This window comes from Capricornis sumatraensis, chromosome 9 (assembly GCF_032405125.1).
Source record: "Capricornis sumatraensis isolate serow.1 chromosome 9, serow.2, whole genome shotgun sequence".
In the NCBI taxonomy this organism is placed as follows: Eukaryota; Metazoa; Chordata; class Mammalia; order Artiodactyla; family Bovidae; genus Capricornis; species Capricornis sumatraensis.
The window spans coordinates 10231934-10252677 of record NC_091077.1 but is presented as its reverse complement, the minus strand read 5'-3'; the positions used below and the strand labels follow the sequence as shown (position 1 = coordinate 10252677).

At 39.8% G+C, this 20744-nt stretch overlaps 1 protein-coding gene across 1 annotated transcript; it reads left to right on the top strand.

Moving 5' to 3' along the window:
- Positions 1 to 6461: 6461 nt before the first annotated feature.
- Positions 6462 to 7394, top strand: LOC138085860 (olfactory receptor 7A17-like). The gene has a single exon (XM_068980450.1). It carries the CDS (start codon positions 6462 to 6464, stop codon positions 7392 to 7394), a length of 933 nt encoding a protein of 310 aa, XP_068836551.1.
- Positions 7395 to 20744: the final 13350 nt, after the last annotated feature.

Sequence of the window (20744 nt, the reverse complement as noted above, 5' to 3'; positions counted from 1 at the left end):
TTCAGTGGTAAAGAATTCACCTGCCAACGCAACATGGGTTCAATCCCTAGTCTGGGAAGATACCCTGAAGAAGGAAATGGCAGCCCACTCCAGTATTCTTGCCTGGGAAATTCCATGGACAGAAGAGCCTGGCAGGTTATAGTCCAGGGGATTGCAAGAGTCAGACACAATTTAACGACTTTACAATACAAGAACATAGGCTGACTATAAACGTTTTCAGTTACCTTGAGAGGTGGGTATTATCTTCATGCTCTCTCTCTACCACGTCCCAGACTCCCAGTATGCCTTGGAGTGGAATTCTCACATGTGTCTGGTGCCCCAGTTTTTACATCCAATGGCCTGGATTTTGTAGCTACTGCACAAGGAACCATCCTCAATTGCCTGGCTCTGGAGACTGGAGGTGGGGAGGCTTGTATCTAGTGCCCAAGGTTCACTAACAAAAGAACTCAGTTCCTCCCCCTGTTGAAAAAAACAGAAATTTTCTGGAAGTTCAGAGTCTGCATCCCCATCATAAATCAAAGTTTTGAAGACACAAGGATCCAATCCAGACAGGTTCCTCAGTCTTTGACTTGGGAGAACATTCTAATTGAGAGTTGAGATAAGATACTAAGAGATTTAGAGATATTAAAGGGGGGCAATTTAATGGAGAAGGAGTAAAAAGAAGAAAATAAAACTGGATTCAATTGACTTCTACACTGGCCTCTTGTGACCAGAAAATCATTAAGAAAAATTTCCTTTCTTCCAGAAGAGCTTTCCACAGGGGAATTATGTACTTAGAGGTTGAAATAACATGAGAGAAGTGTGCTTAATGAGCAGATACAGGAACCTATAAATACCTCCACGTCTGAAGTCTCTCAGTGTTTGCAAACCTCACCTAGAAGGGCCTTTATTTTGTTTTGTTTGATTTGAGTCCTAATCCTGGCTGGAGGGCTGTAGCTTCACTCTATCCTGCTGCTAGTCTGGGGACAGAACCTTAATCTCCATCATTAACCATCCAGGGAGGGGTTCAGACTCCTCCTCGGAAACCTTCCTCTCAGAGTTCCCATCCAGGTGAGTCCAACAACCCAGATGATTGTGCATGAGATGGTCAGAGAGAATGGGAGCCAATTCAACTCAGCCCAGAAGCAAGAGACTGCTGTCCTTGTTCTCTTGTTTGGTTAATTAATGTGTTTATTTCTGTGATTACATATTTCACAATACAAGAGTGCTATTTACACCTTTGACCATCTTTCACATTCTTTATCATTAAATTGCTGTTATGTCAGTGCTAGAAAAATATGTTGAGATTGTTAATTTAAAACTGTGCTTCTAGTCAGAGGATTAGATTTTTCCCTGGGGGACACATTTAACAATGTCCAAGGATATTTTTAGCTGTCACACTGGAGAGGGGTGAGTGGAGACCGTGGATGCTGTAAACATCTTTCAATGCACAGGACAGAGTGCACAGTAGAGAATGATTTGGCCCAGAATATTCACAGCACTTGGGGTTGAGAAAGTCTGAGTTAAAAAACAACATTTATTGCAATATTTTTAGTTGCCTTGAGAGTCCCTTGGACTGCAAGGTGATCCAACCGGTCCATCCTGAAGGAGATCAGTCCTGGGTGTTCATTGGAAGCACTGATGTTGAAGCTGAAACTCCAATACTTTGGCCACCTGATGCGAAGAGCTGACTCATTTGAAAAGACCATGATGCTGTGAAAGATTGAGGGCAGGAGGAGGCGATGACAGAGGATGAGACAGTTGGATGCCATCACTGACTCGATGGACATGGGTTTGGGTAGACTCCGGGAGTTGGTGATGGACTTGGAGGCCTGGTGTGCTGCGGTTCATGGGGTCGCAAAGAGTCGGACATGACTGAGTGACTGAACTGAACCTATAGTTGTCTTCAGGTTTCTTTCCAATCTTGTAACATTTTGTTTCTAACAGCAAAATTAGAGAACTGCTTTTGCTGCCAGTTTAAAAGATCTAATCACAATCAACGTAACAGTTCTTTAAGGGTTCCCTCCCCCCGCCCCCACTGACATGAGGCTGATGGGTGTGAAAGACACTTATTTGTTTCTTAAGCTATAGCTCAGATTAATCACACTTTACATATTTGATCACCATTTTGATCTGCCTATTATTATGTTGTTGTTGTTTCATGGCTAAGTCATGTCCAACTCTTTTGTGATCCCATGGACCATAGCCCTCCAGGCTCCTCTGTCCATAAGATTTCCCAGGCAAGAACACTAGAGTGGGTTTCCATTTCCTGCTCCAGGGGATCTTCCCAACCCAAGAATCAAACTCCCAACTCCTGCAATGGCCTATATAATAATTACCTATTTTTCTACAGTTTTTGGCATTTCAAAAAATTTCTATGGATCATAGCTTTTCAATTGTCTTTTGGAGGACATTTTTGGCCATAAAAGTTTTTACTTTATTGAAATATATCTATATTCTTAGTTTTGAATTTCTTGTTTTATTGGATGGTTTTGCCCCCCTGCAAATTGAATATGTCACTTTCTAGATGTTCATCTAAAATGTATTGGCTACCCCTACACAGAGCGTGGATGCAATATGTTTCTTTTGTATGAAGTATGAAGGAGCAGAACTGTCATAGTGGGGAGAGGACTTATAGAACATGCCTCAGGGCAGCCTCTGCATGTTGGATGAAGTCCAGAATCATTATTAGAATGTGCCCACTGAGATTCTCAAAAAAGGGATGAAATATTACAGAACGGGAATGGTAAAAGAAAGATACCACATGAGAAAATTGAGAAAGGGGCTACTCTCATCCATTATTGGGCCATACAAAAACTGTATGGTCAGGGACTTCCCTGGTGGTCCAGTGGTTAAGAATTCACCTTCCAATGCAGGGGGTGTAGGTTCGATCCCTGGTACCGGTGCTATGACTCCGCATGCCTGATGGCCAAAAAACTAAAATATATTTTTAAAAAAAGAAGCAATATTGTAACAAATTCAGTAGACTTTAAAAATGGTTCACATCAAAAAATCTTAAAAAAAAAAAACCTAATTGGTCGAATAATTATGAAATAGGCACAGGAAAGGTAAATCTACTGCATCATACTAACAATGTCCAACTTTTGGTATACTGTATGCATTTTCTCTGGGGAAATGTTGGTTTATCCCTTTGTTCATTTTTTTGGTGGATGTACCATATGTAAGGTGCTTGACACCATTAAAGAAAATCACTACTTCTGTCTTTTAGACAAGTTTTTGTTGTTGTTGTTGTTGTTCTCTTATTATTTTCTTTGGGCATCAAGAGAATGTAATCAGGGTTGAAATGCTGCCAGAACAAGGGACATTATTCTTCCTCACAATCTCTCTGGGACCAGCTGAGCTGATTAGTTCTTTTCCTCCTGACCCACTTTATTTTTTCTCTCTTTCTGTTAATTGAACAGATTATTTTTTGCTTAAAAAAAATCAACCAAAAATGGCTCTATCAGTATGGAGTCCCAGGTTTATATGTCCATGGGAAGTGGAAGAATTGGAATATCTGAGGACCATTTCTGCATTCTACAGGGGAAAGATCACTGATTGGGCCAGTTTGGGTGTTATGCATTCCTAGTGCAAAGCTCAACATTCAGAAAACTAATATCATGGCATCTGGTCCCATTACTTAATGGGAAATAGACGGGGAAACAGTGGAAACAGCGTCAGACTTTATTTTAGAGGGCTCCAAAATCACTGCAGATGGTGACTGCAGCCATGAAATTAAAAGACGCTTACTCCTTGGAAGGAAAGTTATGACCAACCTAGATAGCATATTCAAAAGCAGAGGCATTACTTTGCCGGCAAAGGTCTGTCTAGTCAAGGCTATGGTTTTTCCAGTGGTCATATATGGACGTGAGAGTTGGACTGTGAAGAAAGCTGAGCACTGAAGAATTGATGCTTTTGAACTGTGGTGTTGGAGAAAGACTCTTGAGAGTCCCTTGGACTGCAAGGAGATTCAACCAGTCCATCCTAAAGGAGATCAGTCCTGGGTTTTCATTAGAAGGAGTGATGCTGAAGCTGAAACTCCAATACTTTGGCCACCTCATGCAAAGAGTTGGCTCATTGGAAAAGACTCTGATGCTGGGAGGGATTGGGGGCAGGAGGAGAAGGGGATGAAAGAGGATAAGATGGCTGGATGGCATCACCAACTCAATGGACGTGAGTTTGAGTGAACTCCAGGAGTTGGTAATGGACAAGAAGGCCTAGCATGCTGAGATTCATGGGGTCACAAAGAGTCGGACATGACTGAGCAACTGAACTGAACTGAATGCAATTAGGAAAGGAAATAAACACTGCATATACACTGGAAGGACTATTGCTGAAGCTGAAGCTCCAATACTTTAGCTACTTGAAGACTTGAAGACCCAATTATTGGAAAAGACCCTGAGGTCAGGAAAATTTGAAGGCAAAATGAGAAGAGGGCACCAGAGAATGAGATGGCTAGATAACATCACCGACTCAATGGATATGAATTTGAGCAAACTCTAGGAGATAGCGAAGGACAGGGAGCCTGGCATGCTGCAGCCCATGGGGTTGCAAACAGTCAGACAGGACTTAGCAACTGAAAATCAACAACAAAGTGTAATCAGAAAGGCTGTGGCTGAGAAAGACATGGAAATACTGCAGTGCTGGAGGCCATTGTGTGTGTGTGAGAGAGAGACACTTGTGGAGTGTGACCAGTCTTCAGAACAAGAATACAAGGACTCATACATTCCAAGATGATTCTCACAGTCCTGGGACCAGAGTTCAAACAGAGGAGGTACTAAGGAGGGGAGCTGTTTCTTTTTTAAAATATTGACTGATTGATTGATTGATTGACTTGGCTGTGCAGAATCTTCATTGCAGCCTATGAGATCTTTAATTGTGGAATGTGAACTCTTAGTCGTCTCATGTGGAATCTAGTTCCCTGAACAGAGATCAAACCCTGGCCCCCTGCATTGTAAGCAAGAGTCTTAGCCACTGGATCACCAGAGGAGCCCCCTGGGGACCCTTTAGCAACATGATGAGTAAAATGCAAGTTGTAGTATGGAACAGGAAATGCCTGTACCTTGGGGTATCAGCTGTGGCAGAGAGACCACCTCCCTCCTCAACATGTGTGACGCCAGCTCTCCTCAGCCTTTCAGGTTCATTCACTTTTAACACTGCTTCTCTTTTTTTCAGTTGAGCACAGGAAACAAGCACCTTCTTTAAGGCCTTTGCCCTGGCCATCCCTTCTGCTGGGCACACATGTCCCCACATAGACCCAATCTCTCCTTTGTGCCTGTTGTTAGTTTCATCACAGAATCTGTCACCATAGGATGATATATAATTTTACAGTCTATTTAGTCATTCTCTTTTTTTATGTCCTGATTCATTTTTTCAATTTATTTTTAGTTGGAGGATAATAATTACTTTATGATGTTGTGCTGGTTTCTGCTATACAATAATGTGAATCAGCCAGTAGTATACATGTATCACCTCCTTCTTGAGCCTCCCTCTCACCCCACCCCATCCCACCCCTCTAGGTCATCACCAAGCACAAGGCAGGACTCGCTATGTTATGTAGCAGCTTCTCACTAGCTATCAATTCTACACATGATAGTATATAGATGTCAATGTTATTTTCTCAATTTGTCCCCCTGCTTCCCCTGATGTATTCACAAGTCCATTCTCTACATCTGCATCTCTATTTCTACACCTCAGATAGGTTCGTCTGTATCATTTTTCTAGATTCCATATATATGCATTAATGTGCAATATTTATTTTTCTCCTTCTGACTTACTTCACTCTATATAACAGGCTCTAGATTTGTCCACTACCCTTCAGTTGACATAAATTAGTTGCTTCTGATGGCTGAATGATATTCCATTGTGTAAATATACCACAACTTCTTTATCCATTCATCTGTCCATGGACATCTAGGTTGCTTCCATGTCTTGGCTACTGTAAATACTGCTGTAATAAACATTTGGGTACATGTGTTGTTTTGATTTATAGCTTTCTCAGGTTATATACCCAGTTGTGGGATTGTGGAGTCGTATGGTAGTTTTATTTCCAGTTTTTTTTAAGGCATCTCTACACTATTTTCCATAGTGGCTATATCAACTTACATTCCCACCATATATTCATTTTCTATAATTGAAATGAGACTTTGGGGACTTTTGCTTTTTAGCACCTTTTACTCATTGCCTAGACAGTGCTTAAAAACGATAGACTTTGTATTAGATTCTTGAATTACATTATGAAATTCTCATTAAAAGTGCAAAACTCATGACCCTTATGGTAAAAGCTAGTTGGAAAAAAAATTCCACATTATGTGGGGCACAAAGATACCTTCCATGGGGTTATACAAAATACACAAAATATCAAATTAATATTTGACAACAAAATATAAATTTGAAACAGCATTTTGAATATGTGACTAATACAAGTTTGTGTGAAAATTAGCCATGTTATAGCCTTTCTTTTCCAGAAGTCACCTTCCTGCATGGAACCAGACAATGATACACAACTTCTAGAATTTCTCCTTCTGGGACTTTCAGAGAAAGTAAAAGTACAGCCCCTCATATTTGGGCTTTTCCTCTCCACGTACTTGATCACTATGTTTGGAAACCTGCTCATCATCTTGGCCATCACTTCAGATGCCCACTTGCACACACCCATGTACTTCTTCCTCTCCAACCTGTCCTTTGTGGACATCTGTTTCACCTCCACCACCATCCCAAAGATGCTATGGAATATCTGGACACAAAGCAAAGTTATCAGCTATAAAGAATGCATCACACAGATTTATTTTCTCATCCTCTTTGCAGTGTTGGACATCCTCCTCCTGACCGTGATGGCCTATGACCGCTTTGTGGCCATTTGTCAACCTCTCCACTACACAGTCATCATGAACCCCCAGCTCTGTGGACTACTGGTGCTGATATCCTGGATCATAAGTGTCCTGAATTCCTTATTGCAAAGCTTAATGGTGTTGCGACTGTCCTTCTGCACAAACATTGAAATTCCCCACTTTTTCTGTGAACTCAATCATATGGTCCAACTTGCCTGTTCTGACACATTTCTTAATAACATAGTGATGTATTTTGCAGCTGTCCTGCTGTGTGGTGGTCCCTTCTTTGGTATTCTTTGTTCATATTCTAAAATAGTTTCCTCTATATGCAGAATCTCATCTGCTCAGGGGAAATATAAAGCATTTTCCACCTGTGTGTCTCACCTCACCATTGTCTCCTTATTTTATTGTACAATGCTTGGAGTGTACCTTAGCTCTGCAGCTACCCACAATGCACACTCAAGTGCAACAGCCTCGGTGATGTACACAGTCATCACACCCATGCTGAACCCCTTCATCTACAGCCTGAGGAATAAAGACATGAAGAGGGCTCTGAAAGCATTGTTTGTGAAGGGAAATATATAAAGGCCAATTGTTGTAAAACTGAAGAAGTACCCAAGATTGAAGAGGTCAAAGCCTCGGAGTCAGATATTGTGACCGTTTGATCAGACTATGAAAGCAGAACTTGCTACTTTCATTTTCTTGAATTTCCATTTCTTTGACTTCAACCTTTCTATCTTAACTTGTAGCTCATTTTAATAAGCTTTCTTCTTCCTTTGATATCCAGCAAATTTTCCCTTGTTTTATATTTTTTAATTTATTTTTTTATTGAAGGATAATTGCTTTAGAGAATTTTATTGTATTCTCAACATGAATCAGCCATAGGTATACATATATCTCCTCCCTTTTGAACCTCTCTCCCATTTCCCAGCCCATTCCACCCCTATAGGTTGATACAGAACCCCTGAGGCATACAGCAAATTCCCACTGGCTATCTATTTTACATATGGTAAAGTAAGTTTCCATGTTACTCTTTCCATGCATCTCACCCTCTCCTCCCCTCTCCCCATGTCCATAAGTCTATTCTCTATGTCTGTTTCTCCATTGTTGGCCTGTAAAAAAAAATACTTCAGTACCATTTTTCTAGATTCCATATATATGTGTTAGAATATAAAATGTATCTTTCTCTTTCTGACTCACTTTACTCTGTATAATAGGTTCTAGGTTCATCCACCTCATCAGAACTGACTCAGATGCATTCCTTTTTATGGCCGTGTAATATTCCACTGTGTATATGTACCACAACTTATTCATCCAATCATCTGTCAATGGACATCTAGGTTGCTTCCACGTTCTAGCTATTATAAATAATGCTGCAATGAACAATGAGATACATGTGCCTTTTTAAATTTTGGTTTCCTCAGGGTATATGCCTAGAAGTGGGATTGCTGGGTCATAAGGTGGTTTTATTCCTAGTTTTTTAAGGAATCTCCATATCGTCTTCCATAGAGGCTGTATCAATTTACATTCCCACCAACAGTGCAAGAGCATTCCCTTTTCTCCACACCCTCTCCAGCATGTTTGTAGACTTTTTAATGATGGCCATTCAAACCAGTGTGAGGTGATATCTCATTGTAGTTTTGATTTTCATTTCTGTAACAATGAGTGATGAGCATCTTTCCATGTGTTTGCTAGCCATCTGTATGTCTTCTTTGGAGAAATGTCTGTTTAAGTACGTTTTCCACGTTTTGATTATTTGTTTTTCTGGCATTGAGTTGTATGAACTGCTTATATATTTTGGAAATTAATCCTTTGTCAGTTGTTTCATTTTTAATTATTTTCTCCCATTCTGATAGCTGTCTTTTCACCCTGCTTAGAGTTTCCTCTGCCATGCAAAAGCTTTTAAGCTTAATCAGGCCCCATTTGTTTACTTTTGTTTCTATTTCCATTACTCTAGGAGGTGAGTCATATAAGATCTTGCTTGATTTATGTCATCGAGTGTTCTCCCTATGTTTTCCTCCAAGAGTTTTATAGTTTCTGGTCTTACATTTAGGCCTTTAATCCATTTTAAGTTTATCTTTGTGTTTGATGTTAGGAAGTGTTCTAATTTCATTCTTTTACATGCAGCTGTCCAGTTTTCCCAGCACCATTTATTGAAGAGGCTGTCTTTGCCCCATTCCTCCTTTGTCAAAAATAGGGTACCCATAGGTGCATGGGTTTATTTCTGGGCTTTCTATCTTGTTCCATTGGTTTGTGTTTGTTTTTTGTGCCAGTACCATGCTGTCTTGATGACTGTAGCTTTGTAGTGTAATCTGAAGTCAGGAAGATTGATTCCTCCAGCTCCGTTCTATTTCTCAGGACTGCTTTGGCTATTTGGGATCCTTTGTGTTTCCATATGAATTGTGAAATTTTTGTTCTAGTTCTGTGAAAAATGCCATTGATAATTTCATAGGGATCACATTGAATCTGTAGATTGCATTTGGTAGTATAATCATTTTCACAGTATTGATTCCTCCTACCCAGGAGCATAGAATATCTCTCCATCTGTTTATATTGTCTTTATTTAATTCATTAGTGTCTTATAATTTTCTTTGTACAGTTCTTTTGTCTCCTTAGGTAAGTTTATTTCTAGATATTTAACTATTTTTGTTGCAATGGTGAATGAAATTGATTCCTTAATTTCTCTTTCTGATTTTTCATTGTTAGTATATAGAAATGCAAGTGATTTCTGTGTGTTGATTTTGTATTCTGCAACTTTGCTAAATTCATTGATTAGCTCTAGTAACTATCTGATGCTATCTTTAGGGCTTTCTATGTACAGTATCATGTCATCTGCAAAGAGTGAGAGCTTTACTTCTTGTTTTCCAATATGGATTCCTTTTATTTCTTTTTCTTCTCTGATTGCTGTAGCTAGGACGTCAAAAACTATGTTTAATAATACTGGTGAAAGTGGACACCCTTGTCTTGTTCTTAATCATAAGTGGAATGCTTTCAATTTTTCACCATTGAGAATAATGTTTGCTGTAGTCTTATCATGTGTGGCTTTTACTATGTTGAGGTAGGTTCCTTCTATGCTCATTTTTTGAAGAGTTTTTATCATAAATGGGTGCTTAATTTTGTCAAAGGTTTTTTTCTGCATCTATTGAGATGATCATATGGTTTTTATCTTTCAATTTGTTAATATGGTGTATCACATTTGATTGATTTAGATATATTGAAGAATCTTGCATGCCTGGAATAAACCCAGCTTGATCATGTTGATGTGTTGTTGAATTCTATTTGCTAAAATTTGTTGAGGATATTTGTATCTATGTTCATCTGTCATATTGGCCTGTAGTTTCCTTTTTTGTGTTGTCTTTGTCTGGTTTTGGTGTCAGTGTAATTAATGGTGGTCTCATAGAATGAGTTTGGAAGTGTTCCTTCCTCTGCAGTTTTTTGAAAGAGTTTTAGAAGGATAGGCATAAGCTCTTCTCTAAATGTTTGATAGAATTCTCCTATGAAGCCATGTGGTCCTGGGCTTCTGTTTTGGGGGAGATTTTTTATCACAGTTTCTATTTTAGTGCTTGTAATTGGGTTATTCATAATTTCTATTTCTTCCTCGTTCAATCTTGGAAGATTAAACTGTTCTAAGAATCTGTCCATTTCTTCCAGGTTTTCCATTTTATTGCCACATAGTTGTTCATAATAATGTCTTATAATCCTTTATATTTCTGCACTGTCTGTTGTAACCTCTCCTTTCTAATTTCTAATTTGTTGGTTTTATTCTTCTTTTTTTTTTTTTTTCTTGATTAGTCTGGCTAAAGGTTTGTCAATTTTCTTTGTCTTCTCAAAGAACCAGCTTTTAGTTATATTAATCTTTACTATTGTTTCTTTCCTTCTTAATTTATTTCTTTCTTTCTTCATTTACTTTTTATTTATTTCTTTTTACTAATTTTGTACTCCGGTGTTGGAGAAGACTCTTGAAAGTCCCTTGGACTGCAAGGAGATCCAACCAGTCCATCCTAAGGGAGATGAGTCCTGGGTGTTCATTGGAAGGACTGATATTGAAGCTGAAACTCCAATACTTTGGCCACCTCATGCAAAGAGCTGACTCATTGGAAAAGACCCTGATGCTGGGAGGGATTGGGGGCAGGAGGAGAAGGGGACGACAGAGGATGAGATGGCTGGATGGCATCCCCGTTTCGATGGACATGAGTTTGGGTAAACTCCGGCAGTTGGTGATGGACAGGGAGGCCTGGCATGCTGTGATTCATGGGGTCACAAAGAGTCGGACATGGCTGAACGACTGAACTGAATGAACTAATTTGGGGGATTTTTTTTGTTCTTCTTTTTCCAGTTGTTTTAGGTGTAAAGTTGGTTGTCTATTCGATGTTTTTCTTGTTTCTTGAGGTAAGGTTGTATTGCTATAGACTTCCTTCTTAGAATTGTTTTTGCTGCATCCCATAGGTTTTGAGTTGCCGTATTTTCATTGTCATTTGTTTCTAGAAATATCTTTTATTTCCCTTTAGATTTCTTCAGTACCATGTTGGTTATTTAGAAACATGCTGTTTAATTTCCATGTGTTTGTGCTTTTTGTAGTTTTTTTTCTTGTAATTGCTGCTGCTGCTGCTGCTGCTAAGTCGCTTCAGTCATGTCCGACTCTGTGCGACCCCATAGACGGCAGCCTACTAGGCTCCTCTGTCCCTGGGATTCTCCAGGCAAGATCACTGGAGTGGGCTGCCATTTCCTTCTCCAATGCATGAAAGTTAAAAGTGAAAGTGAAGTCGCTCAGTTGTGCTTGACTCTTAACGACCCCATGGACTGGAGCCTACCAGGCTCCTCTGTCCATGGGATTTTCGAGGCAAGAGTACTGGAGTGGGGTGTCATTGCCTTCTCCACTTGTAATTGCTATCTAATCTCATAGTGTTGTGTTCAGAGAAGATGCTTAATATGATTTCAGTTTTCTTAAATTTACTGAGGTTTGATTTGTGACCCATGATGTGGTCTATCCTGGAGAATGGTCCATGTGCACTTGAGAAGAAGGTGTATTCTTCTACATCTGGATGGAATGCCTTGATATCAATGAGATTCATCTCATATAATGTATCATTTAAGACTTGTGTTTCCTTATTAATTTTCTGCTTTGATGATCTATCCATTGGTGTGAAGGGTGTTAAAGTCTTCTACTATTATTGTGTTACTGTTAATTTCTCCTTTTATGTCTGTTAGTGTTTGTCTTATGTATTTAGGTTTTCCTATGTTGGGTGCATAGATATTTACAATTATTATGTCTTCCTCTTGGACTGATTCCTTGATCATTATGTAGTATCCTTCCTTATCTCTTGTAATCTTTATTTAATGGTCTATTTTGTCTGATATTAGGATTGCTACTCCAGCTTTCTTTTGCTTCCCATTTGCATGGAATATATTTTTCTATCCTCTCACTTTCAGTCTGTATGTGTCTTTAGGTCTGAAGTGAGTTTCTTGTAGACAGCATATATATGGGTCTTGTTTTTGTATCCAATCAGCCAGTCTCTGTCTTTTGATTGGAGCATTTAATCCATTTACATTTAAAGTAATTATTGATATATATGTTCCTATTGCCATTTTCTTAATTGTTAGGGGGTGATTTTGTAGATCTTTTTTCTTCTCTTCTATTTTCTTGACTATATAAGTTCCTTTAACCTTTGTTGTAAAGCTGGTTTGGTAGTACTGAATTCTCTTAACTTCTGCTTGTCTGAAAAGCTCTTTATTTTTCCATCAATTTTGAATGAGATCCTTGCCAGGTACTGTAATCTTGGTTGTAGATTTTTCCCTTTCCTTCTTTAAATATATCCTGCCATTCCCTTATGGCCTGCTGAGATTCTGCTGAAAGATCAGCTGTTAAGCGTATGGGGTTTCCCTTGTATATTACTTGTTGCTTCCCCTTACCGCTTTTAATACTCTTTCTTTGTGTTTAGCCTTTGTTAGTTTGATTACTATGTGTCTTGGTGTGTTTCTCCTTGGATTTAATCCTGTATGGGACTCTTTGTGTTTGGACTTGATTGACTGTTTCCTTTTCCATGTTGTGGAAATTTTCAGCTATAATCTCTTCAAAATTTTTCTCATACCCTTTCTTTTTCTCTTCTTCTTCTGGGACCCCTATAATTCAAATGTTGGTGTGTTTGATGTTGTCTCAGAGGTCTCTGAGACCATCCTCAGTTCTTTTCATTCTTTTTACTTTATTCTGCTTTTCAGAAGTTATTTCCACCATTTTACCTCCCAGCTCACTGATTCATTCTTCTGCTTCAGATATTCTGCTATTACTTCCTTCTAGAGTATTTTTAATTTCAATAATTGTCTTGTTTGTCCCTGTATGTTTATTCTTTAATTCTTTTAGGTCTTTGTAAATTGATTCTTGCATTTTCACTATGTTGTTTTCAGTTTTTGATCATCTTTACTACCATTAATTCTGAATAATTTTTTCGGGTAGTTTACCTATTTCATCTTCATTTATTTGGACTTCTGTGCTTCTAGTTTGTTTCTTCAATTGTTTAGTATTTCTCTGCCTTTGCATTATTTTTTTTTAACTTATTGTGTTTAAGGTTTCTTTTTCCCAGGCTTCAAGGTTCAATTATTTCTTCCTTTTGGTATCTGCCCTCCTAAGGTTGGTCCAGTGGTTTGTGTGAGCTTCCTATAGAGTGAGATTTGTGCTGAGTTTTTGTTTGCTTTTCTTCTGATCAGCAAGGCTGAGTGAGGTGGTAATCCTGTCTGTTGATGATTGGGTTTGTATTTTTGTTTTGTGTATTGTTTAGATGAGGCATAACAAACCACTCCGATAAGTACTTTTGCCTGGAAAATTCCGTGGACTGAGGAGCCTGGTAGGCTACAGTCCATGGGGTTGCAAAGAGTGGGACAAGACTGAGCGACTTCACTTCACTTCACTTCCTGCACAGCGTGCTACTGGTAGTTGGGTGATGCCAGGTCTTGTATTCAAGTAGTTTCCTTTGTGTGGATTCTCACTATTTGATACTCCCTAGGGTTAGTTCTCTGGTAATCTAGAGTCTAGGAGTCAGTGCTCCCACTCCGAAGGCTTGGGGCTTGATCTCAGGTCAAGAACAAAGATTCCACAAGTCGTTTGATATGACATTAAGTGAGATTAAAACAAAAATCCAAAAATGAGAAGCCAAAGATGAATCCTAGACAAATGGCAGTTACAAAATCAGGCAAATACTAATTAAAATAATGAAATATACATATATACATATACACTCATGAGCAATGTGAAAACAGTCCAGCAAAAATAAAGTACAGTAGATTGACCCAGCAAACAAAGTAAATCAAAAATTATATTTAGCAGTTAAGAACAAAGCTAACTAAAGCACAAACTGGGAAACAAAACTAAAGCAAAGTTCCAAGCGGGGGATAAAGCAATGAAAACAAAACTAATAAATGTGTTTAGAGGAAAGGAAAGAAAGAATATATATGCAAAGTTAATAGAGGTAGATGAAGAAGATTTATATTCATTAATGATTAATGCAAGGGGGAAAGAACAGTAAGAAAGGAAAATAAAAGAATACATGTAGAAAAAATATGATAGGTTTTTTAAAAATTAAAACTATAAAAATGAGAAAAGAAAAAAAATGGAAGAAAGAAAAAGGGAAAAAAGAAAAGGAAAACTCCATAGAACTGTAAAACCCCAACAAAGAGGAAGAGGTTTATAGAAACAGTAAAAAGTGTGACTGAATATACACACACACATATATATATCCACCCATAAGCAAAATCAAAACAGTCCAACAAAAATAAAGTACAATAGATTGACCCAGTGAACAAAGGCAACCAAAAATTATATCTATACCAGAACAAAACTAGTTAAAGCACAAACTGGAAAACAAAACTAGAGCAAGGTGCCAATTGGGGAAGAAAGCAATGAAAATAAAACTAACAAATATGTAGAGAGGAAAGGAAAGAAAGAAAAGAAAAAAAGAAAGAATAAATATGCAAAGTTTAATAGAGATAGATAAAGATTTACATACATTAAAGATTAACTGCAAGGGGAATAGAACAATAGAAAAAGCAAACAAAGGAATAAATGTAGAAAATAATAATAATAATAGGTTTAAAAAATTAAAATTGCCAAAAGAGAAAAGAAAAAAATAAAGGAAAACTCCACAGAACTACAAAAGCCCAACGTAGAGGCAGAGGTTTGTAACAGCAATAAAAATGTGACTGAGAAAAATAGAGTTCAAAAGCTTGTAGTCCCAATAAAATTGACAACAACAGAGGTGGGAAATGGGGGTGGGGGCGGGAAATCCAAAAGAGTCTACAGAGTAAGTCAAAACATAAAAATAATAAATGTTTTTCTTGAGTCACTGCTGTCAGAATCCTTTCCCTCGGAAGTCACAGTCCACCTCACCTCCCTAGGATGCCCTCCAACACTGCTGATCTCTGGACCTGCTATCGGGGCAGCGCAGATTCTAATCAGGTCCTATTCTTCTGTGTTCTTGACTCCAATGTCCACAGCTATCTGAACTAGTGCATTTTCTTTTGTGGGAGCTCTCAATAACCTTTTATATATCCCATAGACACAGAGTCTGTCTAGTTGATTATGTGGATTTAATCTGCAGCTTGTAAAGCTGATGGGAGTGTTTTGGATCTTCTTCCTTAGCAGCACTGCCCCTGGGTTTCAATTGTGGGTTTATTTCCACCTCTGCATGTGGGTCGTCCACTGGGGTTTGCTCCTGAGGCTGCCCTGGAGGATTTGGGTTTGCCCCTGTGAGGGCCAAGTGTAGAGCTGGTGCAGCTGCTTAGGTTGCTGAGGTTCTGGCATCACAAGGTATTCAGGGGAGTTGGCTTCTAGAACAGCAGGAAATATAGTGCTCTAGAATGGTATGGCCAGAGAAGGCAATGGCACCCCACTCCAGTACTCTTGCTTGGAAAATCCCATGGACAGAGGAGCCTGGTAGGCTGCAGTCCATGGGATCGCGAAGAGTCAGACATGACTGAGTGACTTCACTTTCACTTTCATGCACTGGAGAAGGAAATGGCAACCCAAGCCAGTGTTCTTGCCTGGAGAATCCCAGGGACGGGGGAGCCTAGTGGGTTGCCGTCTATGAGGTCACACAGAGTCAGACATGACTGAAGCGACTTAGCAGCAGCAGTAGCAGAATGGTATGGCAACCAGTATTGGCCAATAGGCACCAGTATTCTTTTTTTGTTGTTGTTGTTTTCCTTTCTTTCTTTCTTTATTTTTTTTTTTAATTGGTTTTGCCATACATTGACATGAATCCACCACGGGTGTACATGCATTCCCAAACATGAACCCCCCCTCCCACTTCCCTCCCCATAACATCTCTCTGGGTCATCACCGTAGGCACCAGTGTTCTTGCCTGGAGAATCCGCCTCCCTGACAGAAAAGCCTGCCAAGCCATAGTCCACGAGGTCGCAAAGAACTGGACACTATCAAAGCAACCTGCACACCCAGACGCAAATTTTTTGTCTGTGGCAGCTCTACCCCAGTAAGAGTTGAGCATGACGGTGGTGCAGCTGCTTGGCTTGCAGGGGCCCTGGCTGTGCCAAGTGTGCAGAGACATGGACTGCCTCCACCACAGGAGTTATGGCCCTATCTGAGTCTTTCTTCGAGCCTTTTGTAGCTGGCGATCAGAAGGCCTCTTTGGCCAGCTTTCTCAGTAGTTTCACCTATTCAGGCACTTAGAGGGCTCCCTTGCCTGGGGTCCTTCTCTGTTGTTTGGCACATCAGGCATATAAAGGGGCACCCTGGGTGGGGTCCTACTCTGTAGTTTAATGCATCAGGGGCTTGATAGGCCAGGCTCTCTATCTTTCAACTGCCGATGTATTGTGTGTGGTTCTATATATTCTTTTCCTCTGGTCAGATACTCCTGTCCACTCTCAGCTGATGTTCTGCATGTACTTCTGTGTCTGAAGGTGTATTCCTTATGTAGCCATGGAGAGATATGTATTCCATGTCCAGCTACTCCTCCACCATCTTGTTCTCCCCTCAGGCAGTTACTTTTCAGCACAGAGCAAGCAGCTTAAAATGAAACACAAAACATCCTTGCCTTTGAACATCCTCTGGCCATTGGTGACACACAACCTTCCCGCAGACTGTCAGCCTCCACTTTTTTTTTTTAATATGACAGAGGAGCCTGGTGGGCTAAAGTCCATGGGGTCGCAAAGAGTCGGACATGACTGAGCGACTTCATTGATTGATTGATGTATTTATTTATGTGGCTGTGCCAGGTTTTCACTGAGGCATGTGAACTCTTAGTTGTGGCATGTGGGATCTAGCTCCCTGACCAGGGATCAAACTAGGCCCTCTAACCTGGCAGCACAAAGTCTTAGCCACCAAACCACCAGGGAAGTTCCTCCTTTTTCTTTTTTTTTCTACTTTTTCAAATTTATTTCAACAATATATCAAAAATATTTGGAAATTCCCATTTGCCTAATGAAACAATAGAGATTTTTGAAGAGGAAGAGACAGTAAATTTATTCATATGCCTATTTGACAGCATAGCAGCATAATTTCTCCATCAGTGAAAATGGCAAGCAAATAGGGTAATTTCCATTTTTAAAAAATACCTTTTCACAAATGGCCTATAACACACCAAATAGTTTTCTTTTGTTTTATTAAAAGAATTGTCATTAGTTGTATTAACCCTATCAAAAAAGTACACTAGATGACCAAGGAAATTTATAATAGAGAAAAATCTAAGACACAATATTCACTTTCGTACCTACTATTCCTTGTACATCACTATCTTGACTGTTCTTTCTCACCATTTAGACTGTAACATAGCACTGTGAGTTATAGCAGGCCATTGATTTTCATATTGGGCTTCCCTGGTGGCTCAGATGGTAAAGCGTCGGCCTGCAACACAGGAGATCTGGGTTCCATCCCTGGGTCAGGAAGATCCCCCAGAAAAGGAAATGGCAACCCACTATAGTACTCTTGCCTGGAAGAATACCGTGGATGGAAGAGCCTGGTGGGCTACAGTCCAAGGGGTTGCCAAGAGTCAGACACGACTGAGCAACTTCACTGATTTTTATACTCTTCTTTAGGATTCGGTTCTCTCTTAGATGGGTGACCACCATGCTTACCATAGCCACTGGCAAAACGATTATCAAATACATGTCTGAAGGAAAAGTCTTCATTGATAGACAGGTTTTATTTAACAGGTTGACCTAAGATGGCCTTAGAATTATAGCCTTCAATATGATGAAGCAGAATTGCAATTCATACATTGTATCACCATGCAAAATATTCATTATGCTGTGTGACTACTCATTGGCATAAGAAGGATTGGTGTTTATGTGTCAGGGAAGGTTTTTACACAGTAGTGAAGGATTGTTTGGCCTTTTTCGATTTGTACTTACTTATCTTCTTATTTCTGCTTGACAGCTTTCACTGCTACCTGTAATATGATTCCTCTCATTGCTATAGTGGAGATAAACCCCATTCCTTCATTTTCTCATAACCATGAATGGGTTATGATATCTGTTGTAGACGTGTGTTTCACCTCCACCGCCATCCCCAAAATGCTAGTGAATATACAGACCCAGAGCTAAATTATAACATTTGAACTCTGCATCACTCAGATGTACTGTTTCATATACTTTATAGAATTGGAAATCTTCCTCCTGAACATGATGGCCTGTGACTAGTTTGTAGCGATCTGTCACCCTTTCACTATATGGCCACCATGGAACCCCAGCTCCCTGAACTGATGGTTCTGGTGTCCTGGAACATCAGGGTCCTGAATTCCTTGTTAGAAAGCTTAATGGTGTTATGACTGCCATTCTGTAGAGTTGGACATTCCCACTTTCTCTGTAAAGTTAATCCAATGATCCAGCTTGCTTATTCTAGCAACTTTCTTAATGACATCTTGAGATATTTTGCAGCTCAACCTCTGGGTGGAAGTCTTCTGGCTGCTGTCTGACTTCTACTCTAAGAAAGTCTCTTCTATTTCTGAAATCTCACCAGCTAGCTGGTGGCTCAGATGGTAAAGGATCTGCCAGCAATGAGAGAGACTCAGGTTCCATGTTGGGAAGATTCCCCTGCAGAAGGGAATGGCTACCCTCTCCCGTCTTCTTGCCTAGATAATTCCACAGATAGAGATGCCTGGTGGGCTACAGTCCATGAGATCACAGAGTCGGACATGACTGAGCAACTAACACACACACACCAGCTACCTAAATCACTATCTTGACTGTTCTTTCTCACCATTTAGACTGGGAGTTATAGCAGGCCATTGATTTTCATAACAAGCTTTCACAAATGGCATGGTTTACATAATGACTTAATTACCAGATGAGATTTTATGTGTCAGAGTCATTTTGATCTATGCTTTGATATTCACAGTCTATAGTCAGCTGTGAGCCACTATATCATCTTTTTATAGTTCATATATAATATTTTGTGAGACTGTGCTAAGTCACTTCAGTCGTGTTCAACATTTTGTGACCTCATGGACTATAGCCTGCCAGGCTTCTCTGTCCATGAGATTCTCCAGGCAAAAACCCTGGAGCGGGTTGCCATTTCCTCCTCCAGGATATATCTGGCTTGAGCCAAATTATGTCAGTGTACTCCATGTATAGGGACTTCCCGGGTGGCACTAGTGGTAAAGAACCTGCAATCCAGTGCAGTAGATGTAAAAGAGACGGTCCATCCCTGGGCCAGGAAGATCCCTTGGAGGAGGGCATGGCAACCCATTTTAGTATTCTTGCCTGGAGAATCCCATGGACAGAGAAGCCTGGTCAGCTACAGTTCATGGGGTCGCAAAGAATTAGACATGACTGAAGTCACTTAGCACAGCACAGAAGAGCACTCTATGTATAGGTTAATCTAGTTTACAAAAGGATAAGTTTATCAAATTTGATTTACCTTAAGTTAGTGTCACTTGCACCCACATATGACATTTTGCTTTCTACCTGGTGATGTCTCCTTAACTCTGTTATTAAAATGTGACTCAGCTACGTGGTTCCAGGTCCTACCTTGAGCCATGCATCATTAGATGTTTTTTCCCTTTAATTTAATTGATTGAAGTATAATGCAAACATATACAGCACACATGTAAGGTGTACAATTTGCTGAATTAAAGGAACCATATGAAAATTGAGTACATACTGCCTATTTAAATAAACTGCATACTGTTTATTTATGTATTAATATAATTAGAGGAGGTGTACAAAAGCTTTAATTTCAATGTTACATAATTATAAAAATAAAAGTTGAATATCCCCTTAGCCTCAGGTTCTTTATTTCTGATGTTCATATGGAACAATAAGCCTAGCTTAGAAGAGTGTGAATAGGAATAAATTAAATGTGTGAAAACCTTTTAGAGTATAAGAGCTATTTCATGAATTAGTAGTGTTTATGTGTATGTGTCGGAGAAGGCAATGGCAACCCACTCCAGTAGTCTTGCCTGGAAAATCCCATGGACAGAGCAGCCTGGTAAGCTGCAGTCCATGGGGTTGCTAAGAGTCAGGCACGACTGAGTGACTTCACTTTCACTTTTCACTTTCATGCATTGGAGAAGGAAATGGCAACCCACTCCAGTATTCTTGCCTGGAGAATCCCAGGGACAGAGGAGCCTAGTGGGCTGCCGTCTATGGGGTCTCACAGAGTTGGACACGACTGAAGTGACTTAGCAGCAGCAGGTGTATGTGTATTTATATAAGATTTTCTTATAAATAAACACATATATATGTACATGGGCTGCAAGTGGGCTAAGTCCCTTCAGTCGTGTCCAACTTTTTGCAACCCTATGGACTGTAGCCCTCCAGGTTCCTTTGTCCATTGGATTCTCCAGGCAAGAATACTGGAGTGGGTTGCCATGCCCTCCTCCAGGGGATCTTCCCAACCCAGGGATCGAACCCACATCTCTTATGTCTCCTGCATTGTCAGGGTTCTTTACCACTAATGCCACCTTGGAAGACATATATGTACACAGAGAG

What these genes read in the sequence shown, in the direction of transcription:
- LOC138085860 (XM_068980450.1), top strand. Translation starts at nt 6,462, where the DNA reads ATGGAACCAGACAATGATACACAACTTCTAGAATTTCTCCTTCTGGGA.